We start from the raw sequence: 27,942 nt of genomic DNA on the forward strand, positions 1-27,942 counted from the left end.
TAACAAACACCCAGATCAGGTAAATTTTACAGTACAAATATACCTGTGGAAGATGTGCACTAACTGTTGAAATGCCCATCGTCTTCTTATACCAAAATTCTTCTTTGCTGTGTGTGGTGTGTGTTGTGTGTGTGTGTGGTGGTGTATGTGAGACAAATTTAATCGAGGAAGGATGTGAATAAATAAGGTAGATGTCATTGCTGATATCCACGTTTGAACAAAAGATTATTTACAAGCATAAGAAAAGAGATTTTAAAATGTAAGCTTTATTTCAGGTTTCTACTTTTAAGTTTCGAAATCCTAATGTCCCTGGTTTGGAATTCCTTTACTTCTAAGGGGTTCCCAGAAGTTAATTATTAGACTCTAAGATTTTTCTGGTGTTCACCATACTTATTTGAATTCTGACTTTTACCCAGAGTAAAGCTTCACTTGCTAACATGTCAGTTGTGTTAAATGAAGTTAAAACTTCATTTCATCTTTGTGTTGTTATATTGATCATTTTAAGCCAAACACTTGTTCTGATTGTGTGTGTGTGTGTGTGTGGTGACTTTGATGATTAGAAATGTGGGACGGAATTAGTTGTATCTTAATATTGGTAGACACAATCTTTTAAAAAGTAATTCTGAACCCTTTCGGCCTAGGGTCCTTTTCTACTATTTAAAAATTATTGAGCATTCCAAAGAACGTCTGCTTAAGTGGGTTATATCTGTTGATATTTACAATCTTAGAAATTAAAACATTTAAAACACAAGGATACACAATCTCATGTTGTTAGCCATTAGAGCTGTGATCCACTGATCATGCGAGTTGCGATGCTATCACACATTTTATCTTTAGAAAAACTTTATTGTACACTTAATAAGAAAATGAGAGTGAAAATGTCAAATAGCATTTAGTATGCTTGTGAAGATAGTTTTCACCTCTTGGATTTCGTGAATCGATGGATCTTGGGACTCTGGGGATTCTCAGATGACATGGGAGAACTGATTTAAACCATGTACAGGGTCATGGATGCAAAATGATAAAGGGGCCCTTGTGATGAAATGGGCATTAAAGTTTCATTTCTGCATTTCTTGCTTTTTGTTTCCCTTGTCTTAAAAGGTTTAAATCAGACCAATCTTGTTTACAAAGGGACAATAGTTTGTTATATATTCATTTTCTGTTTCATGGCTGTTTCATGGCATTTTCTGTTTCTGTTTTTGGATCTCAGTGTGGACTGAGACTTATTTTGTTTTTACATGGAAAGGATTATATTACCCAAGTCTTTGATTTCTCATATAAATATGATATTTGTCCAAAAATTAAATTCTGAGGATGTTGGTGCATTGAGGAGAGACCATCTCATTATTATTAAAGTAGTACCATTCATCACAAGTTTTTTAAATCTCACGTCTTTAGAACACAAAATGCATATTTAAACATAAAATAAATGATTAGACATCAGTTTTGTTACTAAAAACATTCAGACCTTGAAGACTCTTAATTATTAATGGACAGAGCTTTTATGGAATATAGAATATGTAATAGAGCTTGGTGAGTGAATTAAACTGCGTAATAACAGAGAATAAAAAAGAAAATGAGAGAGAGTTAAATTCATCTGTGTGAATGCCAAGTATAGGACATATAAAATATAATTAGCTACGAATGAGTAGTAAGTAGTGTGTCTGGGAGAAGAGCAGCCCTTGTGGCTGTTTCTCTAACAAAAGAATTTGTACAGATTTGTTAAGTTTGTATTGTTGTTTACATTCTAATAAAGGAAACTTTGTTTTCAGATTTTTCTGATTGTGATTCTAGTTTGTCCCTCAGTAATGAGACTTGTCAAAGAACTGGGGATTTGAAAGTTGATAATAAATGCCCATTTGTATCACAACCAATGATCAAAAATGAGTCAGCATCCACAGAATTTGGACAGATGACCTTAATAGATAAAATATTAATATTGGAGCTATGTTTCAGTTAGAGAATTCTATGCTCCATGGCCTGTGTGAATCACTGCTACTAGAAAACAGAGCAAAAAAGGTAAAGAATCAGAGAGAGTTCAGTGTCCTCATGATTTCACCATAGTTCTGATTTTTCAAAATAATTTTGTGGTAAAATTTACTTTGTGTTTACTCCTTTCATGCAACCTACCACCAAACAGAGCATCTTTCAGCAAGACATTTTGCATTCTTCCTCTAACCAAAGCCACATATAAATAAGAAAGAGAATTAGGAGGAAATAATTTCTTTTAGGCTCGTATTCAGCTTTCACTTGAGAGTGGGTAGCGGGATTAGATTTAGAATTTGGGGACCAGTTGGGAAAACTAGGTAGAGATGTAAAGATTGTTTACTCACAATGTAGTTTCTTAGCTTTATTTTTATAGCTCTAAATTCATAAGTATTGGTCACACTATATTCACTGTAACAAACAAAAGCACCTTCCCAAACAGAATATTAAAATATTTCCTATATTCTCTATGACTTTATTTTGGAGTTGACTTTCCCAGCAGTAATTGGAATCATTGAGAATTTACTACATAGTGTCCTCTTCTCAGCTGTGTAGCCATAGTCCATCTCCTTGTTTGATTATTTTTATTTTACTTTTTTAGAGAGTGTCAGAAAGTAAGGAGGGAGGGATGGGCAGAAGGAGAAAGAGAATCCCAAGCAGGATCCACACTCAGCACGGAGCCCACTGCGGGACTCAGTCTCTCACAACCCTGAGATCATGACCCAAGCTGAAATCAAGAGTTGGATACTTAACTGGCTGAACAACCCAGATGCTGTTTTATTATTTTAAATGAGTAAAGAGTTCCCAAGGAATATTGGTTTTAAGTATCAAATATCATTTAAAAAGAATATATGGAAAGTCAGTTCTAATTCTACTAAGATTTTCAGTTGATTAACCACATCTAACATGTGTTCTACTTAATGTATCAGTTAATCCAGTGTCCTTTATCAGTCATATGATCACGTCTGTACTAACATATCGTATAATATTTTTTCACCCCTGTAGTTTTGTTATTTTCTTTCTTCTAGAATTAACTCATTTTCTAAAGATTTTCAGTTATCTCCAGGAGTAGTGAGTATAGGCTGTAAATCCAAGTGTATTGATCTATACAAGTGATTTGTTTGCTGTTACTTCTTTGTGAGCTTGGTAGATCCAAGAAACAGGACTTTAAAAAGAAAACGCCTATAGGCTCCTGTACCACAGGAAAATGTGAAACAAAAACGATTACAAAATACATGCAAGCAACATAAAACAGTTCATGTAAAATATATCTCTTTTCCCTTGATGCCAAGATTGTTGTTGATTCACTTAATACAGATTTATTCTGTACTGAGCCCTGATGATTTTATATTCTGAATATTTCTGGAACCATTCTGTCAGTTCAGGTGTGTATCATCTTTGTTTTGCATTACACTTTCTAATTCATCTCCTGTCTTTGATCACAGTACCCCTCACACTCATCCCTCCCCACAGTTTTTAGAGTGATCTGTCTCAAATGCATATATGACCGTGAACCACTGTTGAAAACATATTTATGTCCAGGCATCTTAAAATTACATACAAAGCTTTCATAATCTTGACTTCTGCCTAAGTCTTCATCTTTAGCCCTTTATACCGTCTGCCCTTATCTCTGGTATCCTGAACTGCTAGTGATGTCTTCCTCTGTAATCTCTCTATTTTAGACAAATATTTACCCTGTTGTGTGCTTCTCTCCCTTGTCTTACTACAGCCTTGCATGCTCTCCCCATTTTCTGCCCTCTAATCCCTTTGAATCTGTCTGACGTCACTGTTGCAGTCTCAGTTTAGGCATTATGTCTAGGAAAGCTATTCCTGACACCTTACATCTACGTGCTTCTTTAAACCCGGTCCCCTATCTATCACTTAGTGGGAACTCAGTAAGTAGTACTAAGTAACATAAAGACTGTTTACTTTTATAAGTACTAAGTAACATGAAGACTGAAAGATGATTTAAGAGATTGTCCCCTACAGGGATGCCTGGGCGGTTCATTCGGTTGAGTGTCCAACTCTTGATTTCAGTTCCAGTCATATCTCAGACTTGTGAGATGGAGCCCCGGGTGGAGCTCAGCACTGGGGGTGGAGCCCGCTCAAGATTCTCTCTCTCTCTCTCTCTCTCTCTCATCGAGATTGTCCCCTACAGTGTAGGAGCAAAAGAACTAGACACATAAAGAAGTAGTTTACAGTTCAGGTGGTGAAGGTGCACTAGAAAAAGCTGTAAGGTATTAAGGTAACCCCAAAGAAAGAGATGCATTTTTATCTGAGAAAGGATAGCCATAATCAAGGATGACTTTACACAGCAGTCTGGGTCCTAAAAGATGCAAGGAAATTTGTCAAGTAGTAGAGGAAAATAATTTCAGAAACGTTTACTTATTGGGCACATACACCCATAGGATGTATGTCCAGTGTATCCCAGAGGATATACACTGATAAAGACATGAAAAGTACTAATAATTTTGGAAATGATGAATAACATTGTGGTTGAAGCTTCAGGTGTTGTTTAAGAGGTACTGTTACAAAGTAGAGAATAATCTCTTGTGGTTTTATATGTTTCTACTGGATTTTAAACTTTTGTTTCTGATTGTTTTGTTCATGGATGTTAGTGGATGAATTTGTGAATGAATCTTGGAGATGTTTGTGTGCCTTTAACCTGGTGACGTTTAGTATTTCTCAAATGGTTTGTTGAAATTTTAGATAATTAGAAATATTTCTTAAATATTCAGCTAAAGATGAATTTAAACTCTTCAGTGATAAATGATATTTTCTATTTTTATAGAGGTAATAGCTTTTATCTAACCATTCTAAGTAGTCCATTTTAACTAAATATATAGATTTGTCATCAGAACCAGACTTAGAAGTGGCATCACAGCAAAAGCAAGAGCAAGAAAGGCCTGATAAAAGTGAAAATAACCACCCCCAGGTATGTAAAGCTTTAAATTTAAATTTCTGATTTTATATTGTTTTCCCTGCTTTTCTAATATTACATGTTTCAAGTGAAACTCTTTGAGTGGATATATTGAAGTCAATAGAGTGTAATTTAATATTTAGTTTTTATAAAATTTTACGAGTTACAAAACTTAAAATGCTATGATTTTTAGTAACTAAGTTTAGCTAAACTTCATCCTTGGAATTTAGGCAAAAAAAAATCTTTTGAGACAAAAATAATTCTAAATATTCTTTGCTTCTTCTATTTTTGTAACTTCTTTACATGATAAAGAAGGTAGCATCAAATATTGAGTCATGTTTAAGCAGTTGAAATTATGAGCAGTATAACAATGATGACTACTGACTTAGACTCATGTACAAGGAGTGATTATTCTCAGTGGTTCAAAGTGTCTAGTTCTCTATTTCCAGTTACAAATGCCAAGATTAAAGATTTATTCTGCTTTGTGATCTCTGTGTAGTTGACTTGAGAGAATGGGGTCGTGAAATCAGCACGATCGCCTATGTAGAATCACACCTTCCAGGATGGGACCTTTGTAGCTGGATTATAAACAATAACTCTTTCAGTTATTTCAGCACAGGAAATCCATATTATTAATATTTTTCTTATCCACTCTCAGTGGACATTACCATATATTAGAGCTGGATACAAGCAGATAATCTATAGCGATGTCTAACACTATCATAGTATATAATTTAAATTAAAATATAGGAATTTATTTTTCTTTGATGTTAATTGATATTTGCCCCCCAGAAATGTAGTTTGCCTATTATCTAGGTTTCAAACTTGTAAAAACTCCTGAAATGCATTGTCGGGGCTCACTCTTTAAGATACAAGGGAATAAAGTGTTTTTAAGTTTGTAACATTAAAAATCATCTGATTCATTTTTTGGTAGATGTAACTGTATTGAATTGTTTAGTTAAGAAAAACCTGACAAAATATAAGTGAATGGATTTATGCTTTTCTTCTGTCCTCACTTCTTAGTTATAATCCAGTGACTTAGGAACAGCTAATAACTAAATTTTAATTATTTTCTATTTTTCTTTGTCCGTATTTGATTACCTAAGGATAAAGTTATTTTACAAACATGTATCCTGGCTGAAAAGACATCTGAAAGCCAAACCAAGCAAATTAACATTCCACTTGTGCAACTGCAAAATATGGCTCGAGAACCAGAAATGAATATGGAATGTGATAGACAGGGTGATAGATCTGTACATTCAGAACATCCTCGTGTGCACAAGAAGTATGAGGAGATACAGATGAAACAAGGCAAATTAGATTGGAAAAATAATGTGAAACGCATGAGCAGAGAGTTAAAGCAGAAGATTGGTAAAACTTGTGAAAAGTACCAAATTATTACTCATCCTAAGTTAGAACCACTACGTGGTAATTCTAAAGAAGCAGACGTAAAGGAAATACCTCCTAATGTGACAAAAGTTACACTTGATTGTGAGGAAAAAGATGAATTGGGAGTGTCTGTCTCTGTAGTACCTCAGGCCTTTCCTGAACAAAAAGAGCCTAGTCTCGAAAATGCTATTCTCTCTCATTCATACTCTGGGTCCCCAGACTATGCTTGCCAGTCATCTTCTAAGCTCTCTTCCCATGAAAATGATAACAAACCAGGTGAGCATGTTTTTAACAAAAATGAGAGTCTTGATAGCGATCCAGAAAATAAAAAAGTAAGGAACCCACTAGTTACATTTGAAGTGAAAGAAGACCAAGAGTTTGACATGCAGATGGCCAAAAGTTTGAACCAAAATACCACCAATAGTAAATTAGACACTGGATATATCCCTCCGTATAGTGACCCAGAAAGCCTTTTTGATTTGCGGCTTGCCCACTCCAATGTGGCGAAACAAATGATTCAGAAGAAAAGGCATGATACTTCTGCTATTACGAACACTTACAAGAAAACAAAACCAATACAAGACTCTTTCCAGAACCCATTAGATGCAGATAATGACAGTACTAATAACTATAAAAGTACGGAACCTGCATTAGAAAATGTGAGTTCTTCACCACGTCCTTTCAGAACATCAAAAGTATATCAAAAAGAAGAATTACAGCAAGATATGCAAAATCTGCAAAGGTTTAAGAATGAGAAAGGCATGTTACAAGTAGAACTCCTGGCTTTGGAAAAAGAGAAAGTTGAACTTCAAAAAGAGGTAGAGAGATTCACTTTGCTGCTGCTCTTTTGATTTTTTTGTCTTTGTCAATTATCTGAACCATTTTGATTTTCCACTTAAGAAAAAAGCTCATGTATAAAATGGGGTCATCTGAATATATAATTGTGTTCAGAAATAATATTATTTCTGCTATCTAAATGATAGGAATGCAGGAAAACATAAGATTTGTGTTCCTTAAGTTTCTTTCAGTTTCCCAAGTGGCGTGTGAACTGGGAAGCTCTTTTCGCTATGACCCTGTGACCTCATGAACCAGAGTAACCGTAGAGAAAATTGCTTTAAAAATGCGATTATCTTGGGGTGCCTGGGGGGCACGGTCAGTTGAGAGTCCTAGTCTTGTTTTTGGCTTGGGTTGTGATGTCAGGGTTGTGAAGAGGAGCCCCACGTCAGGCTCTGTGCTCAGCATGGAGTCTGCTTGAGTTTCTCTCTCCCGCTGTGCCTCTCTCATGCTATCAGTCTTGTTCTCTAAAATACATAGATCTTTAAAAAATATATCATAATATCTAGGATTTTTATCTATTGGCTTAAATATAAGTTGCACTTCTATAAACAATAAAATGGAAAAGAAGTTGGGATGCCTGGGTGGGTGGCTCACCTGTTGAGTGTCTGCCTTTGGCTCAGGGTATGATCCCGGGATCTGGGATTGAGTCCCACATCGGGTTCCCTGCATGGAGCCTGCTTCCCCCTCTGCCCGTGTCTCTGCTTCTCTGTGTGTGTGTCCCTGATGAATAAATAAATAAAATCTTTAAAATAAATGAATACATAACATGGAAAAGAAGCAATAGCTAAGGGAAGGGATATAAACAAACATTTCATCTAAACCAATCTATTTATTGCTTCTGTTTATTGCTTCAGTATGTATAGTCTTCTCTGCTTTCCTCAAACTCTTGGAACTTCAAATTCCAACACGACCACTTTTTGAGATATTTTTAAGAACAAATATTTGCATTATCACCAGTTTTTTTCTCCCATGTTTTTAAAAACAGACTCCTTTTTTTCTTTTAGGATTTATTTATTTACTTACTTACTTATTTATTTACTTATTTATTTGAGTGTGTGAGCAGGGTGAAGGGGGTAGAGGGAGAGAGAAAGGGAGAGAAGCAAACTCCCCAATGAGCGTGGAGCCTGAAGCGGAGCTCAATCCCATGACCAGGAGATCATGACCTGAACTGCAATCAAGAGATGGAGGCCCAACTAACTGTGCCACTCAGGCATCTCCTCTACATTAAAAAAAAAAAAAAATTTTTTTTTTTTTTTTTTAGATTTTATTTGACACTGAGAGAGAGAACACAAATGGGAGCAGGTGTAGGAGGGAAAGGGAGAAGCACGCTCCTGGCGGAGCAGGAAGCCTGATGCACGGGTCTTGATCCTAGATCCCGGGGATCATGACCTGAGCCAAAGGCAGATGTTTAACTGACTGAGCCACCCAGGTGTCCACGTGTGTGTGTGTGTGTGTGTGTGTGTATACACATATATGTGTTTGTTTAATCATCATTCTCAGGTGTTTTTGTTGAATCAAACCTTTACATTTTGTTTAATAAAGTATGATATATTTTGACACATACGACTTTTATCATGTAGGTAGCATAGATTTTCAGCAAACCTTCAGTATTTGACTCTAAGGGAGAAAACTGATGTTTGAGGTGAAAAATAAAATCTAGAGATATCCTCCTTTAAAATAAAAATTAGCTAAGTGCCTCATCCCCAATTAAGGTATTAAATTACTGTGCCAAAGTCACACTTTTAGCATAGCTGATTAATAAACTTGTTGGGTCATTTATTTGATTCAGCATCAAGGAATTGTATCATCTCTTTGATGCTAGGTAATGCCACTTTAGGAACTTTGGACAAATCATGTAACCTTTTTTGGTTTTATTCCCATTATCAATAGAAAATGGGATTAAAGTTGATAATTATTTTTATACCCTCTAGCTATAAAATTTTATGGTTATGGAATGTGAAATTTGGGGAGCATTACTCATTTCCCAAAATTCGACACTAATATCAGTTTTGCTCCTTTTATGTTGTGGTGAACTTTGGTTCACATATTTTAATGAACACAGTGACTTTTTTGATAGCTCTGGGATCCAAATGAAAAAAGAATTATAAAAGGCAGTTGGGGAAAGAATAGCTCAGTGCAGAAATGGAAAGCTTCCTCTTTGTTCCTGGAGCATCACAATGTCACATCCTTTGAATCTGTCGGTGTAAGCAAAATCCAGATGGTAAAGACGGAAGAGGACAGATTTTTGTGTCTTTTTATTTCTTTGTATCTGCTGGTCAGATGGGGTGAAGTTGGGAATGTTAGGTAACAAAGTGTAGATATGAACACAAAATTAAGAAAGCCCTTTTTGGAATTCTGGAAAATTATGTTGTTCTATTCCAACAGAAATGAAGCAGAATTTCCAAAAATTACAATTACACGTAATGATAAAGTTCAGTGCAAGATAGTTTTATTGATTAAAATTATATTAAAGAGTCAAATGATACAATTAATGAAAAAAGTTCTTTTTAATGAATGAAGTTGTAACTATCAAATTTCCATTCAAGACTGGAAAAGAAAGGAAGCAGCACACGAGTAATAAAATGGAAGGAGCAGAAAACATATATGATGCTGCTGCTGCTGCTGCTGCTGCTCCTGCTCTTGGTACTGCTCTTGCTGTTGCTGCTGCTGCTGCTGCTGCTCCTGCTGCTGGACTAATTCAACAAAGAAAGACTGGAAAAACTGATAACCACCTGTTTCCTACTACGCAGAATGAAGATTCTGATAGGTAAGCCTATAGCAATATTTAAACAGTAGATAATTATTATTTTTCTATAAAACAAATTCTGTTTGGAGCTAATGTTCATGTTTAACACATTTTATATTTTTAGTAGAGATATTCCACCCAGGGTGCTAAACAGAAAAAGGCAAAGACCGGTAAGGTATCAAATTGTTTTGCAGGCATAGTGATAAATATTTAACTAAAAAAAAATAACCTAGGTTAGCAAATGTAAGGAAAAAGTCATTCTCATACACTGTTGTTAGGTGAAAATTGTCAGATCCGTTGCACCTGAGTGGCTAAGTGGTTGAACGTCTGCCTTTGGCTCAGGTTGTGATCTCGGGGTCGTGGGATCGAGTCCTGCATCAGGCTTCCCATGAGGAGCCTGCTTCTCCATCTGCCCATGTCTCTGCCTCACTCTGTGTCTCTCCTGAATAAATAAATAAAAATCTTTAAAAGCGAGAGAGAGGAAGAAAATTGACAAATCCTTTCTGAAGAGTGATGTAGCAGTGCATTTCAAATTTCATATATGCTGTCCCTATATCCCAACGGCTTCATTGCCAGGAGTAGATCCTATAGGAAAACATGACTTGTGTCAACACTTAGACACACATATTCTAAGAACATTTATTATATATTATTATATTTATAAAATATGACAGATATATTAAGAATACTTACATAAACATGTTACATATGTATGTTAAGATTATCTATCAAAAACTTGGAGGGAGTCTAACTCTCCATCCATAAGGAAGTAAGTTTTCACACCTATAAAATAATGCAGCATGTAACTATCTGAGAAAATGAATTTAGGTCTGCAGGGTTTTGATTGTTTAACAAATTTAAAATTTTTAATTTTTATTTTTATTTATTCATGAGAGACAGAGAGAGACAGAGAGAGAGAGAGGCAGGCAGAGACACAGGCAGAGGGAGAAGCAGGCTCCATGCAGGGAGCCTGATGTGGGACTCGATCCCGGGACTCCAGGATCACACCCTGGGCTGGAGGCAGGCGCTAAACTGCTGAGCCACCCAGGGATCCCCCAAAGTATATTTAAAGTGTTTGGTTTGATGTCTTACAATAACTTTAGAATACTTTTAATATCTGCTGAGTTGCAAAGGGAAGTTACCTGCTACACTGGCACTCTACCTTATTACCAACAAAACTGCTAATTATTAGGTTTTTGGTTTTGGTTCCCAATGCACGAGTGCTCAAATGTTGGACTCTCAAATTGATCTGAATATTATTACGAAGAGATTTCACATGGCAACTTGTCCCATATTCTGTATAAACATTTGATCCCTATGCTATAAACCAAGAGGTTGTTAATGCAGTGAATCTTCTTTTTCAGGCACTTTGCATACAGGCTATTATTTTTCCTTTAAAAATGTTTTTAAGATTATTTATTTGAGAGAGAGAGTGTGTGAGTGCAGGGAGCGGCAGAGGCAGAGGGAGAAGCGGGCTGATCCCGGGACTCCAGGGTCATGATCTGAGCCGAAGGCAGACGCTTTACCGACTGAGCCAACCAGGCGCCCCTTATTCTTCCATTTTAAAGAGCATATATTTCAACATGCACCACATCAAATTTTTCAATAGTGACTTCATATTATATAATCTTCGAAAATTCACTTTCCATTAATTCTAAACACAGTGGATCTATTACAACATAAGTCAGATTATGTCCTCCTCTGCTCAAAACCTAATGGCCTCCCATTCACTCGAGTTCTTTCTAATAGCTACAAGGCCTTATGTGACTTGTTCATCTCAGGTCCCTCCCTATCCTTTCCTCCCTCTGTCTCTCTGATTTGAACTACTTTCTATCCCTTTCCTTCTGTTCAGCCACACTTGAATTTCTCACTATTCTTACCCCCCACCCTCATTATAAACACTTAAGGCATACCTCTGTACTTGCTATAAACTCTCTGTGGAGTGCTTTTCTCTCAGGTATCCTCATGGCTTACTCCTTGCTCCCTCTTTTTCTCCCTGGTTTTTGCTTCAAGGTCACTTTCTCAGCAAGGCCCTTCTTGGTTTATCCTGACTAGTATTTCGACCACCCCTTTTGCTACAACACATTGAAATTTGATTTCTCTGCTTTAGTTTTTCTCCTCTCATACTGTGTAGTTTATTGTTACTATGTTTACTATCCTCGTGAGTAGGGTTTTTTCTGTTTATGGCCGTGTCCTCAGTGCTTAGAGAACATTCTAGCATATATAGTGCTATTCAATAAATGTTTGTTGAGTGAATGGAGTTTAACTAAACCGTGTGTATTGTTTTTAACATAATACCAATTCTCACTTAAACAGAAAGAACGGTTGGCATGGGTCCATTCTGACAATTTAACCTGTCCGTTATCTGCATTTTGTGGATTATTTGGGCCTAATCTTGTGGTTACTTGCTACTTATTCTTTTACTGGTATTTATGTTAGTTTTAATTATAGTAGAATGGAACAAAGGAAGAGCAAACTTCATTTATGTTTCATTAAGGAAAATGAAATATGGTGGTAAATTATTATAGGACTTTAAACATTTTTGCCAGAGGATATGAGCCCTCAATATCTGAAATATAAAGGTGAAGTCGGAATTTACTGCTAATAAGAGGGAGCTATGCTGGCCACTTACAGTCTTTTCTGACAGAGTAGTCTTCGCTTTCTATATACAGTTTCAGGAAAAGTGGAGTTTAAGACTTGGGAGACTTTCAGAGAATTAAGTGGTTTGTCATCATCTGAAGCCACCATGGTAATTTGGGTAAGACTGTTGTTGATTGGTTGGCACTCAAGGCATGCGTATTGGAGTGATTTTGTCCCACATTGGCTATACTTCATGAGAGAGAAGCTGACATTGGTTGGCTAGTGAGTGAGGACAGATGGCATTGATCATTACAAACATTTAAAACTGGTTCTGATGGGTTCTCGTTACCATGGCTGCATGTTAGCATTCCCCCCGCCAACATAACTTTGAGGTGTCTTTAACCAGTTGTTTTCTATTTAAAAGTTGCTTCTATTAACCATTTTCAAAATGAAAGCTATTTCGTATCCATAATTACAGATTTACTTCTGAAATTTGGGTCGAGAAGAATTGTTTAATAATTGCTTTCAGGAAGATCCATCTTTTTTGGATGTTTAATTTAACTAGAAGAGTTATCTGTATGGCAGTTTTAAAACAGTAATTGCTGGTTTTGTTTTTGTTTTCAGTGCCCTAAAGTTATTCAACCGATAATCTCCTATGGGAAAATTCAGTCATTTTGTAAATTTACATAGCTATATGCTCATAATATTTTCTTGCATGCATTTAGTCCATGAAAAAATATATATAATTTTCTGTTGGTAAATCTAGCTTTTTGTATTAGGATTAGATACTAGGCTAAAAGTATGCACAAGTTACCAAAACATTTTCTTTTTCTTTGTCCCTTTAAAATTATTTTTAAAAATGTATTTATTTGAGAGAGAGAGAGAGAGAGAGAAAGAAAGAAAAAGAAAGAAAGAGCGAGCAAGTGGGGAGAGAGAGAAAGAGATGGAGAGAGGATCTCAAGCAGACCTGGGGGTGATTCCACGACCTTGAGATCATGACCTGAGCCAAAACCAAGTCAGACACTTAAACTGACTAAGCCCTTCCAGCTATTCATTAAACTTCTCATTTTGTTTATGTAGTGTATTCCTCATTTTATTGAATTAACTGTTTTTTAAAGATTTTATTCATTTATTTTAGCGAGAGAAAGTGTGTGAGCTAGGGGGGAATAGCAGAGGGAGAGGGACACTGTGCTGAGTGTAAGCCTGATGCAGGGCTCAATCTCATGACCCTGAGATCATAGCCTGAGATGAAATCAAGCGTCAGACACTTAATTGCCTGACCCACCCAGGCACCCCTGAATTGGCTTTTTGTGTTTTCTGGTAGCTCCTTGAATTTCCTTAAGACTGAGATTTTGAAATCTTTCTTGGATAAATTACAGATCTCCACGTGTCTGAGATTGATTACAGGAAGATTATTGTAATCCTTTTTGGTGTCATATTTCCTTGATTTTGTCATATCCTTTTGCATTGCTGTCTTTGCCTTTGAAGTAGCAGTCACCTCCTCCAGTCTTTAATGACTACCGCTCCCATGTGTCCAAACCTGATTGTTTTGCTCTGGTGATGTGCTAGAACTTCTCTACAGGAAAGCTGGTTTTCCACGAAGACTCTCTACCCCCATGGGTGATTATCTAAGTGTTTTCCAGGGGCTCCCAGATGGTGGCTGTGAGGGTGAGGGTGGCGCCAATTTATGGGCTTTTGCCGGATCCACAGCTGGGTGTGTAGTGCGTATGCCTGTTACCCGATGCATGGGCAGATGAGACTTTTCCCCCGTGCCTTGGTGAATGGCACTTGATTCCACAGGTCCTACACAGGCAGTTTTGTCCCCACAAATGACATTGTATCATAATTGTATATGTGTATTTCCTTGCATATGGTTGCACTTCATAACTGTTCTATGAATTAATAAATGAATTCAGATGGGTAACAGATGTTTACAAAAATTTTTTTTTATTCCTTACCAGTAAAATTATTAGAAAATATTGGCTTTCTAATGGATATTTTAACTGGATTTTTGTTTTAAGTAATGATCCTGGTTTGTCTATCATGGAAATAAAGAAAGATAAAAATGTAAAGTGGGCATCAAAAGCATCTGTGATTACACCAGGCTTTGAGGAGGCCGATTCCCTAACTGGTAGTCTACTACGAGTGAGTAATGACAACAGTCTAAGTAAAATGGATCAGGATGAAAGAAGGTAAAATCCCATAAATTCTTTATTTCCCTCTGAAGGAACGTTAACTATGATTATTATATAAGTAAAACACTGTAATATAGTGTCGTACAGGCTGAGGGAAGAAATACTCAAGTATATCAAAAACACCACTTGAAAGGTTAGGATGAGGAGGAGTGACTTTTTTTTTTTAAGATTTCATGTATTTATTTGTGAGAGACAGAGAGAGAGAGAGGCAGAGACATAGGCAGAGGGAGAAGCAGGTTCCCTGTGGGGAGCCCAAAGCAGAACTCGATCCCAGGACCCCCAGATTAGGATATGAGTTTTGTGGTAAGAGGTTGTTTATTTAGAATCAGTTCCACCGTGCAGTATTCTCATATAATTGAATATTCAGATACTATCCTTCATCGATTGAAAAAAATATATATATATATATAATAGTAAATATACAGACACATAGGCGATTCTGAATAGAACTAATCATTTCTTGATAGGTTTTAAGGTATTCAGTACCTTTGACAGTATCATGAATAGCTATGATTTTGTGAGGGGCTTTGGAGTATCTGATTATATTAAGTTAATATTTGTTTAGGTTCTGGGGAAAGGGGAATGGTTTTGTTTATTTACAATATGTTTATTTACAATTGAAAAACTATTCATCTATCATAGATTATTACTTTTGGATTATAAAGTTCTAAATTACAAGAGCCACGGTTACTGTACCAGCAGCGTCATTGACACATATTGTGTGCTTCATGAGTAATTGTTGAATCCATGAATGAACATTTGAATGAGTAAAGGAATGCCCATTAATGAACTTCTTTAGACGAATTAAATCTTTAGTTTATTGAAAGTAGATTTTCAATACTGCCTAGGTATGAAGTGTTTTAATTAAAAAATGTGTGTGGGATGCCGGGGTCGCACAGCAGTTGAGTGTCTTGCCTTGGGCTCAGGGCGTGATCCTGGGGTCCGACACCAGGCTCCTTGTGGGGGAACCTGTTTCTCCCTCTGTATGTCTCTGCCTGTCTCTCTCTGTGTGTCTCTCTAGTGAAGGAATAAATAAATAAAATCTTTTAAAAAAATAAAAAATTAAAAATGTATGTAAGATTCAGAAATTATTTCTAGAATAATTATAGCTAGAAATGGAATAATACTATAGATTCAATTGGTATCACATTACTTAGAAATACTTAACTTACTTTTACCACATATTTTAAAACACATGTTTGGAAGGGACATTTCCTGGACTTGAGTTCTGGGTGGTCTGCTCCTACCAGGTGTATGGGCTTGGGGAAGTTCCTTAGAATTTCTGTGCCTCATTTGCTTCCTGTGAAAAGATACCCAGTATAATTGCCTACTTCATACGGTTTGTGTAAGGCCTAAAACCCCTTTAGGATATGTAAACTGTCCCAAATAATGCATAGTAGTTGCACAGTAAAACTTCAAAACACTAATATCACGATTATTTAAAAAGGGCTTATGTCATTAAAAAAACAGTTTGCACTTTCCAAATTGATTTAGTGAAAACTTGTTTTTATTGAAAATGACAACAAAAAATGTGGTATATTTACCCCTATCAAATAATGTAAGTAACATTATGATTTTCCTTTACTTTTGCAATTTTGATCTAAATTTAATACTTTGTTAATATTGCTATTAATATTGCTTAGATATGCTTTAAATATTCTTTGTATTTTAAGTATTTAATATTTTCCTGAAAAGAATCCTTCCTCTTTTTAGACCTGCAAAGAAAACATCTAAGGAAAAGAACAAGGTAGACAAACAAACAAAATGTATAATTCTACTTCATTTATGATATATTTTTATTATATTATAATTCTATTTCATTCATGATATATTTTTATTATATTATTTTGATATTTCATATTTATCAGAAACATTATTCCGTGGTAAAAAAAATTACTTTATGAAACGCATAGTGAAAAAATGAAAATTTTCCTTTGTTGTATAGACATCTGCTGTGAAAAAATTATTCAGAAACACCAATTATTGATAAAGGTCTTTTTGATAAAAATCAGTTCTTTTAAAAAGTACCTATGTTTTTGCTTTTATAAAAAGATGGATATTTATCATCTTTCTACACTTAGTATATTTTATAAATATTTGGATGACATTTTGAAATAGTATTATTTATTTGTAGGTCAAAAAGCAAGTGAATTCTGCGGAGCATCTTGATGACGAGCATCTTGATGACTTAACTCAGTCATCTGAAACAGCTTCAGAGGATTGCAAGTTGCAATACTCTGATTATAAGAGTTCCCTGTTGCTCATTGAACTTGGCATGGATTGTAAAGGTAGGGCCGTCGTATAAATATAAAGCCTTTTTCTGTATATATGGTTGTAGTAATATGTGCACATCTCGTCTAGCGCTGCGCCACACAACACTGAGGAGTTATAGAGCTACTCATCTCAGAAGTATGTTTTATATTAAAATAGAGAACTATTGAATACTCTCAGCCAAAGAACTATAATTTCCAGGGATCCCTGGGTGGCGCAGCGGTTTGGCGCCTGCCTTTGGCCCAGGGCGCGATCATGGAGACCCGGATCGAATCCCACGTCAGGCTCCCGGTGCATGGAGCCTGCTTCTCCTTCTGCCTATGTCTCTGCCTCTCTCTCTCTCTCTCTCTGTGTGTGACTATCATAAATAAATAAAAATTAAAAAAAAAAAGAACTATAATTTCCATTATGGTTGTCCACGTGGGAATGGCACACTTGATGTGTTTGTGAACTCTGCTTCTCTTCTGTGTCTTCACCCAAGGTCAGGTTACCATTATTTTTCTCCTAGATTACTGAGCTAACCTCAGGACTGTTTTCCCTGCCATTCCACCTCTCAGGATCTTGGTGTACACTGCAACCATAATTACTATACATTTTTAAAAATTTACATTTCATCACGTTACCCCCTTGCTTAAAGCTTAGCTATTACTACTTAATGCTATGAGGTGAAAGACCATAGGCCACTAGCTTCATCTTGTATGGTTTCATATCCATCTTTCCATCCATGTCTCAGCCACTGTCTTAGATGGTTTTTCATATAATAGAGGCTTTCTTTCTCCAACAGCCCTAGTTAGGTAAACTGCACGTGTATGAAGTATATAATTTGATAGTTTTGTCATATATATACACATGTGAAACCATAACTGTAATTTAGACAGTTAACATATCCATCACTCTTAGTCTCCTGTCTCTTCATATTGCCTTATTATGAAACTGCCAAATTGTTTTCTAAAGTCATTGTACTATTTTCTAAACCCACCAGCAGTGTGTGAGGGTTTCTAACTCCTCCATCTATATTTATCAGTACTTAGTATGATCAGTTTTTTAATCGTAGCCATGGATGGGTATGGTGTATATATGTATACACACACACACACACATAAATACATATATATGTGTATAAATATATACATTTATGGTTGTAATATACATTTCCCTAATAACTGATAATGTTGAGCTTATTTAACATCTGTATATCTTCATTGAGCTGTCAAAATTTTTGTCATTTAAAAAGTTAGGTTTATTTCTTATTTGTCAAGTGTTGATAAATCTTTGTTTTTGTTTTTGATATCTTATTATTTTTTAAATTGGAGTTCAATTTGCCAACAGATAGCATAACACCCAGTGCTCATCCCATCAAGTGCCCCCCCTCAGTGCCCATCACCCAGTCACCCCAACCCCTCGCCCACCTCCCTTTCCACCATGCCGTGTTTGTTTCCGAGAATTAGGAGTCTCTCATGTTCTGTCACCGTCCCTGATATTTTCACTCATTTTCTCTCCTTTCCACTTTATTCCCTTTCACTATTTTTTATATTCCCCAAATGAATAAGACCATATAATGTTTGTCCTTCTCCGATTGACTTACTTCACTCAGCATAATACCCTGCAGTTCCATCCATGTCGAAGTAAATGGTAGGTATTTGTCATTTCTAGTGGCTGAGTAATAATCCATCATATACATAGACCACATCTTCTTTATCCTTTCATCTTTCGAAAGACACCAAGGCTCTTTCCACAGTTTGGCTACTATACATTGCTGCTATAAACATTGGGGTACAGGTGTCCTGGCATTTCACTGCATCTGGATCTTTGGGTAAATCCCCAGCAGTGCAGCTGCTGGGTCATAGGGTAGATCTATTTTTAAGTCTTAGAGGAATCTTCACACAGTTCTCCAGAGTGGCTGCACCAGTTCACATTCCCACCAACAGTGTAAGAGGGTTCCCTTTTCTCCGCATCCTCTCCAACATTTGTTGTTTCCTGTCTTGTTAATTTTCCCCATTCTTACTGGTGTGAGGTGGTATCTCATTGTGGTTGTTGTTTCTTTTTCCCTGATGGCCCCTGATTCGGAGCATTTCCTCATGTGCTTGTTGGCCGTGTCTATGTCTTCCTCTGTGAAAATTCTGTTGATGTCTTTTGCCCATTTCATGATTGGATTGTTTGTTTCTTTGCTGTTGAATTTACTAAGTTCTTTATAGATCTTGGATACTAGCCCTTTATCTGATAGGTCATTTGCCAATATCTTCTCCATTCTGGAGGCTGTCTTTTAGTTTTGTTGACTGTTTATTTTGCTGTTCATTTTTGCTTTGGTTTCTCTTGCCTTCATGGATGTATCTTGCAAGAAGTTGCTGTGGCCAAGTTCAAAAAGGGTGTTGCCTGTGTTCTCCTCTAGGATTCTGATGGATTCCTGTCTCACATTTAGATCTTTCATCCATTTTGAGTTTTTCTTTGTGTATAGTTTAAGAGAATGGTCTAGTTTCATTGTTATGCACGTGACTGTCCAGTTTTCCCAGCACCATTTATTGAAGAGACTTTTTTTCCAGTGGATAGTCTTTCCTGCTTTGTTGAATATAACTTGACCATAGAGTCGAGGGCCCATTTCTGGATTCTCTATTCTTTTTCATTTTCCTAGGTGTCTGTTTTTGTGCCAGTACCACACTGTCTTGATGATCACAGCTTTGTGGTACACCCTGAAATCTGGCACTTTGATGCCCCCAGCTCTGGTTTTCTTTTTTAATATTCCCCTGGCTATTCGGTGTCTTTTCTGATTCCATACAACTCTTCCGATGATTTGTTTCAACTCTCTGAAGAAAGTCCATGGTATTTTGATAGGGACTGCATTAAATGTATAAATTTCCCTGGGTACCATTGACATTTTCCCAATATTCATTCTTCCAATCCATGAGCATGGCATATTTTTCCATCTCTTTGTGTCTTCCTCAATTTCCTTCAGAAGTGTTCTATACTTTTGAGGGTAGAGATCCTTTACCTCTTTGGTTAGGTTTATTCCTAGGCATCTCATGGTTTTGGGTGCAGTTGTCAATTGGATTGACCCCTTAATTTCTTTCTTCAGTCTCATTGTTAGTGTATAGAAATGCCCCTGATTTCTGGACATTGATTTGGTATCCTGCCACACTGCTGAATTGCTGTATGAGTTCTAGCAGTCTTGGGGTGGAGTCTTTTGGGTTTTCTATGTACAGTATCATGTCAACCACAAAGAGGGAGCATTTGACTTCTTTGCCAGTGTGAATGCATTTTATTTCTTTTTGTTTTCTGATTGCTGAGGCTAGGACTTCTAGTACTCTGTTGAATAGCAGTGGTGAGAGTGGACATCCGTGTCTTGTTCCTGATCTTAGGGGTAAGGCTCCCAGTGCTTCCCCATTGAGAATAATATTTGCTGTGGGCTTTTCATAGATGGCTTTTAAGATGCTGAGGAATGTTCCCTCTATCCCTACACCCTGAAGAGGTTTGATCAGGAATGGATGCTGTAGTTTGTCAAATGCGTTCTCTGCCTCTATTGAGAGGGTCGTATGGTTCTTGTTTTTTCTCTTCTTGATATGATCAATCACATTGATTGCTTTACGAGTGGTGAACCAGCCTTGCATCCCGGGGATAAATCCTACTGGGTTATGGTGAATAATCTTCCTAATGTATTTTTGGATCCTATTGGCTACTATCTTGTTGAGCATTTTTGCATCTGTGTTCATCAGGCTTATTCTCTCTACCTCTCCTTTTTGGTGGGGTCTTGGGTTTTGGAATTAAGGGGATGCTGGCCTCATAGAATGAGTTTGGAAGTACTCCATCTCTTTCTATCTTTTGGAGCAGCTTTAGTAGACTAGGTATTGTTTCTTCTACAAATGTTTGATAGAATTCCCCTGGGAAGCCATCTGTCCCTGGACTTTTGTGTCTTGGGAGGTTTTTGATGATATCTTCAATTTCCTCCCTGGTGTTTGGCCTTTTTGGACTTTCTATTTCTTCTTGTTCCAGTTTTGCTAGTTTGTGGTTTTCCAGAAATGAGTCCCATTTCTTCTAGATTGCCTAATTTATTCGCGTATAGCTGCTCATACTAAGTGTTTAAAATCGTTTGTATTTCCGTGGTATTGGTGGTGATCTCTTCATTTTTATTTGTGACTAATTTGAGTCTTTTCTCTCTTGTTTTTAATAAGGCTGGCTAATGGGGATCCCTGGGTGGTGCAGTGGTTTAGCGCCTGCCTTTGGCCCAGGGCGCGATCCTGGAGACCCGGGATCGAATCCCAAGTTGCGCTCCTGGTGCATGGAGCCTGCTTCTCCCTCTGCCTATGTCTCTGCCTGTGTGTGTGTGTGTGTGTGTGTGTGTGTGTGTGTGTGTGACTATCATAAATAAATAAAAAATTTTTTAAAAATAAGGCTGGCTAATGGTTCGTGTATCTTATTCTTTCAGAGAACCAACTCCTGGTTTTGTTGATCTGTTTCACAGTTCTTCGACTCTCTATTTCATTGAGTTCTGCTCAAATCTTTATTAATTGTCTTTTTCTGCCGGGTGTAGGTTTTATTTGCTGTTCTTTCTCCAGCAACTTTGGATACAAGATTAGCTTTTACATATGGGTTCTTTCCAGTTTTTTGAGGGATGCTTATATTGCGATATATTTCCCCCTCAGGAGTGCTATTGCTGTATCCCAAGATTTTGAACAGTCGTATCTTCATTCTCATTAGTTTCCATGACTCTTTTTAATTCTTCCTGAATTTCCTGGTTGACCCTTTCATCTTTTACCAGGATGGTAGTTAACCTCCACATGTTTCCATTTCTTCTAATATTCTTCTTGTGATTTAGTCCTGTTTCAAAGCATTATGGTCTGAAAATATGCTGGGGACAATCTCAGATTTTTGTTATCAGTTGAGACCTGATTTGTGACCCAGTATGTGGTCTATTTTGGATAAAGTTCCTTGTGCACTTGAGAAGAACGTGTATTCAGTTGCATTTGTCTGTAAAGTTCTGTAAATATCTGTGAAATCCATCTGGTGCAGTGCATCATTGAAACCTCTTGTTTCTTTGGAGATATTGGGCTTAGAAGATGTGTCATTTACAGAAAGCGACATGTTAAAATCTCCCCGTTTTAGTGTACTATTAGCTAAGTATGTCTTAATTTTGGTTATTAATTGACTGTTATACTTGGCAGCTCCCGCATTCGGGGCATAAATACTCATGATTGTTAGGTCCTCTTGTTTGAGAGATCCTTTAAGTATGATATAGTGTCCCTCTTCATCTCTCACTACAGTCTTTGGGATAAACTTTAATTTAGATGATATAAGGATAGGTATCCCTGGTTTCTTTTGAGGACCATTTGAATGGTAAAGGGTTCTCCAACCTTTTATTTTCAGGCTGTAGGTGTTCTTAGGTCTAAAATGAGTCTCTTATAGACAGCAAATAGATGGGTCTTGCTCTTTTTATCCAGTCTGAAACCCTGCGCCTTTTGATGGGGTCATTAAGCCCATTCATGTTCAGAGTTACTCTTGAAAGTTATGAATTTAGTGCCATCATGATACCTATTCAGTCCCTGTTTTTGTGGATTGTTTCCTTGGACTTCCTCTTTCTTTTACAGAGTCCCCCTTTATATTTCTTTCAGAACTGGTTTGGTGGTCACATATTCTTTCAGTTCCTGCCTGTCTTGGAAGTTCTTTCTCTCTCCTTTTATCGTGAATGAGAGCCTTGCTGGATAAAGTATTCTTGGCTGCAGGTTCTTCTCATTTAGGACCCTGACTATATCCTGCCAGCCCTTTCTGGCCTGCTAGGTCTCTGTGGAGAGGTCTGCTGTTATCCTAATACTTCTCTCCATAAAGGTTAGGAATCTCTTGTCTCTTGCTGCTTTAAGGATCTTTTCTTTATCTTTGGAATTTGCAAGTTTCACTGTTAACTATCGAGGTGTTGAGTGGTTTTTATTGATTTCAGGGGGCGATCTCTCTATCTCCTGGATCTGGTTGCCTGTTTCCCTTCCCACGTTAGAGAGGTTCCCAGCTATGATTTGTTCAAATATGCTTTCTGGTCCTCTGTCTCTTTCGGCGGCCTCTGGAACCCCTATTAACCCTAAATTAAACTAGATTTTTCCTTCTGAGTCTGTCATTTGTTTCCCTTAACCTTTCCTCATGACCCTTTAATTGTTTTTCTCGTTTTTTTCCTCAGCTTCCTTCCTTGCCATCAACTTGTCTTCTATGTCACTCACTGGTTCTTCTACCTCTTTAACCCTCATTGTTAGGACCTCCATTTTGGATTGCATCTTATTTAATTGATTTTTAATTTCTGCCTGATGAGATCTAAATTCTGCAGTCATAAAGTCTCTTGAGTCCTTTATGCTTTTTTCTAGAGCCACCAGTAGCTTTATAATTGTGTTTCTGAATTCGCTTTCTGACATTGAATTGTAATCCAGATTTTGTAACTCTGTGGGAGAGAGGACTGTTTCTGATTCTTTCTTTTGAGGTGAGTTTTTCCTTCTAGTCATTTTGTTCAATGCAGAGTGGCCAAAAAGAAGTTGTACTGGAAAAAGGAGAAAAAGAGAGGAAAGGGGGGCAAGGGGGAGGACAAACAGAAAACAAAAAGCAAGAGGAGGTATCCTCTGATTCTATATACTGTAAATCCCTTGACTTCCCCTGGGACTTTCCAGTGCTGCTTGGTCAATGCTTTTTCCCCTGTCCTTCCAGCTAGTTTTCTGGGGGAGGGGCCCACTGTGGTGATTCTCAGGTGTGTGCACCTGGGGGAGCTGCCCAGCCCCTTGCCAGGTGCAGGGCTCAGTGCAAGCTGTTTATCCTGTGAAGCTCCTGTTCAGTCCCAGGTACAAGGTGACAGCAGGAGGAACAACAAGAGTGGTGGCAGCCAGCTCTCCATCTCTTGAGTCAGCTCCCGCAGTAACTACCACAGCTCCCAGTCCGCAGGGGCCTGGGTGGTCCGGGGGCAGGGGGCATAGATCTGCACAGCTCGGGGCCGCGTGGCAGCAGGAGCGTCCTTGCTGCCCTGTGTCCTCCCGGCCTCTACCTGTCCCGGGGGGAGTGCCGGATCCTGGGCTGTGTCCCCGGTGCCCTGGGCTCTGGGGCCTGCACCGCTGGAATCACATTCACGGGGCCTCACAGTGGCCGCCACCTGAGCTGCTCCCGGGGCCCCACTGGGTGCGGCGTCCAGCCCTTTAGGGAGCTTAGCCCGTAGTGTGTGGAGGGATCTCCCCCAGAGTGCAGTTGCTCTTTTAGTGCCCCTGGGAGCCTGAGGGCATCTGTACCCCTTCTGGGATCCTGCCCGAGCTCCCTGCAAGCGCCTTTCCTTCCAGGAAGATTGGTAAAGTTTCTGCTTCTCCAGGACTGGGCTTTCCTGTCCTGGGGGCACTAGCTGCGTGGCCTTTGCCTGGCTCCTCATGGGGGCTCCTCCCCCTTGGATGCTTTTTTATTTCTTTATGTTTTTCCATCTTCCTACCTTGATAGAAGCGCGAACTCTTCTGACTGTAGCATTCCAGCTCTTCTCTCTTTAAATCTCAGGCCGAATTCATAGGTTTTCAGGATGATTTGAAAGTTATCTAGGTAAGTTGGTGGGGACTGGTGACTTCGGGACCCTACTTTTCTGCCATCTTGCCCCGCCTCCTTCTCTTTTTAATATATACCTCAGTGCTATAAATGGTGAGATGAGTGCTATTCTTGGAGGATTCCAGAAATTTTTAACATATATGTTTTTATTTTCATTCAATATGTGATACTTTGTAATTTCTTTTTTTCATTACTTCTTTATTCCAAGGGTTTTTTAAAGATTTTTATGTATTTGAAAGAGAAGGAGGCGAAGGGAGGGCAAGATGGGGTAAGCGTCCTTCCCTCTGAGTGGGAAGCCCAACATGGGGCTCAATCCCAGGACCCGGAGATCATGACCTGAGCTAAAGGCAGACACTTAATCCATTGAGCCACCTAGGTACCCAGACCCAGGGGTTATTTAGATGTGCATTATTAATCAGTTTGCAAGTATTTGAGTATTTTCCAGAGGTAGGTTTGTTCTTCATTTCTAATTTGATCACTTTGTGGTCACAGAACACACTTTCATGACTTCAATCCTTTTGACTTAACTCCCTTTATTAAGGTTTATTTTATGACCCAGAATATAATCTCTTTTGGTAAATGCTCCATGGATACTTGAGAAAGATGGTGGTGGTCAAGTCTTCTATATCCTTGATGATTTTCTGCCTATTAAAATCTCAGACTAAAATTGTAAATTTGCCTGTTTCTCTTTGCAGTTCTGTTGATTTTTGCCTTATGTATTTTGATGTTATTAATAGATTCATAAGCACTTAGGTTTGTTATGCTTATTTGTCGACCCTTTCATCATTAACAAATGACCTTATACATCACGAGAATATATATTGCTTTGAAATCTATTTTGCCTGGCATTAATATTGCTACTCAAGCTCAGCCTTCTTTTGTCAAGTGTGAGTGTGGTATATCCTTATTTTTTGTCCTTTTCACAAATTTGTGTCTTTACATTTATTTATTTATTTATTTATTTATTTATTTATTTATTTATTTATTTATTTTTGTGTGTGTGTGTCTTTACATATAAATTGAATTTTTTATAGGCAGCCTATGGTTGTCTCTTACATTTTTATCCATTCTGACAGTGTGCCTTTTAATCGAGGCTTTCAGACCATTTTCTTTCTTTCTTTTATTTTTTGACAATTTTCATTTACTCTGATTATTGATACAGTAGATATAAATCTCTCATCCTGTTTGCTTTCCGTTTGACCTGCTTTGTTCCCATTTTCTTTGCTTTCTGCTTTCTTTTAGATTAATAAACTAATTTTTACGAGTTCAATTTATACATATATATAAATATACACATGTGTGTATGTATGGGCTTTGTTTATTACTATAACTCTTAAGATTTGCTATTTTAGTGATTGCTTTAGGGTTTAAAGCATATGACTCAAGCATCACAGTCCACCTTCTTGTAGTGTTATACCACATTATATGTAGTTTAAGAAAATTCCAATAGGGAACACGTGAGTAGCTTAGTGGTTGAGCATCTACCTTTGGCTCAGGGTGTGATCCCAGGGTCCTTGTATCAAGTCCCACATCAGGCTATCTCAGGGAACCTGCTTCTCACTCTGCCTGTGTCTCTGCCTCTCTCTCTCTCCATGTCTCTCATGAATAAATAAATAAAATCTTTTTTTTAAATTACAATAGTTTACTTCCATTTCTTCTCTCCTAGCCAGATCCTTTGTGGGTCTGTGGGATTATAGTTTTCATTCAGTTTAGAAAGGTTTCGGTCATGTTTTCTTTTCTTTTTAAAAGATTTTAAAGTTCTATTGATAATAAGATTTTATTTATTTATTTGAGAGAGAGAGCATGAGCAGGGAGAGAGGCAGAGGAAGAGGGAGAAGCAGACTCCCTACTAAGCAGGGAGCCCACCATGTGGCTTGATCCCAGGACACCAAGATCATGACCTGAGCCGAAGGCAGACACCCACCGATTGAGCCACCCAGGCACCTGGTATAATCTCTTTACGTTGAAGTTACTCAATATTTATTTCATGTATGAATGAGTTAATGTGAACATGCTCGGTCCCTTATATGCAAAAAATACTCCTATTGTTTTATTTTACTTTTTAAAAGAATAAATTTGTGAGAGAGCATGAGCAGGAGATGGGGAGAGGAACAGAGAGGGAGGGAACGAGGGGGTAAAGAACCTTAAGCAGACTCTGTGCTGAGTGCAGCACCCAGTGCCAGGTTCAATCCCACAACTGTGAGATCATGACCTCAGTCAAAACCAATAGTTGGATGCTTTACCACCTGACCCACCCTGATGCCTCCTGTATTTTATTTCTGTTTTTGTTTTTCCTCTGGTGTAGATTCTGTTAGCGTATTGACGATCCAGAATGCAATTCTTAAATACAAAAGATCAATAGTGAAATGCCAGGACACCTGCTCCCTGATATTTATAGCAGCAATGTCCACAATAGCCAAACTGTGGAAGAAGCCTTTGTGTCCATCAAAAGATGAATGGATAAAGAAAATGTGATCTATGTACACAGTGGAATATTACTCAGCCATTAGAAACAAGTACCCACCATTTGCTTCCATGTGGATGGAACTGGAGGGTATTACACTGCGTGAAATAAGTCCGTCGGAGAAGGACAAACGTTATATGATGTCATTCATTTGGGAAATATAAAAAATAGTGAAACGGAATAAAGGGGAAAGGAAAAAAAACAAGTGGGAAATATCAGAAATATCTCACAGACCATGAGAGACTCCTAACTCTGGGAAACGAAGGAGGGGTGGTGGAAAGGGAGGTGGGTGGGCGGTGGGGGTGACTGGGTGATGGGCACTGAGGGGGGCACCTGATAGGATGAGCATTGGGTGTCATGGTATATGGTGGCAAATTGAACTCCAGTAAAAAATAATAAATAAATATAAATAAATAAATAAGTAAATAAGTAAACGAAAATTACCTTTGACAAGGTCAACTGAAATTTGAAGAAGTTGCTTTTTTTTTTTTTCCCCACAACGCCATTGAAATGGTATTTTGTGTATAAATACATGAAAGTTCAAAACGAAGAAAAAGAGTTTCTGGAGCTGGTTCTTGGTAAAGCATCATGCCATGGAAATGGTCAGCCACCAGAAATGAGGTCTTGCCACACAGCAATGCTGGGAGTGATCAGAAATCTTAAAATAGTAAAATTAGATTAAGAAGCTTAGTTTTGCTTCTGGAAATATGAATTGCATTTTTTTTTCTTCATTTAACTCAAGCTGAAAAAAAAATGTGAGTCTTACTTGAGTCTGTAGGAAATTGATACCTGTGGTGCCTTAGCTCTATCTGCACCAAAACCAAACTCAGGTGAATTTGCTATGGTTGTCTGTCACGAGAGAAGGATGTTACTGATGTATAGTATTTGAAAATCAGCCACTTCCAATGTGCTTTTGCTTCACAGGCTAGAAGAAATCTTAGTCCATTTTTTCCCATCAAATTGGCTGAAATTTGCCTGCCTCAAGCAGTAGCAACTCTCAAGAAATGAAAAAGTTGAG

General features: G+C 37.6%; 1 protein-coding gene across 1 annotated transcript; it reads left to right on the plus strand.

Annotated features, from left to right (window-relative positions):
• LOC119878382 (coiled-coil domain-containing protein 144B-like) lies at positions 1-27,853 on the plus strand. Its single transcript, XM_038589008.1, has 9 exons — positions 1-19; positions 4,833-4,921; positions 6,013-7,113; positions 9,679-9,899; positions 14,480-14,650; positions 16,367-16,400; positions 16,788-16,941; positions 26,766-26,828; positions 27,849-27,853. The coding sequence occupies exons 3-9, from the start codon at positions 6,106-6,108 to the stop codon at positions 27,851-27,853; spliced, it is 1,656 nt and encodes a 551-aa protein (XP_038444936.1). The 5' UTR covers positions 1-19; positions 4,833-4,921; positions 6,013-6,105.
• The last annotated feature ends 89 nt before the right edge of the window (positions 27,854-27,942 follow it).

The sequence above is a fragment of the Canis lupus genome, unplaced genomic scaffold, assembly GCF_011100685.1.
Source record: "Canis lupus familiaris isolate Mischka breed German Shepherd unplaced genomic scaffold, alternate assembly UU_Cfam_GSD_1.0 chrUn_S1566H1755, whole genome shotgun sequence".
Lineage (NCBI taxonomy): Eukaryota > Metazoa > Chordata > Mammalia > Carnivora > Canidae > Canis > Canis lupus.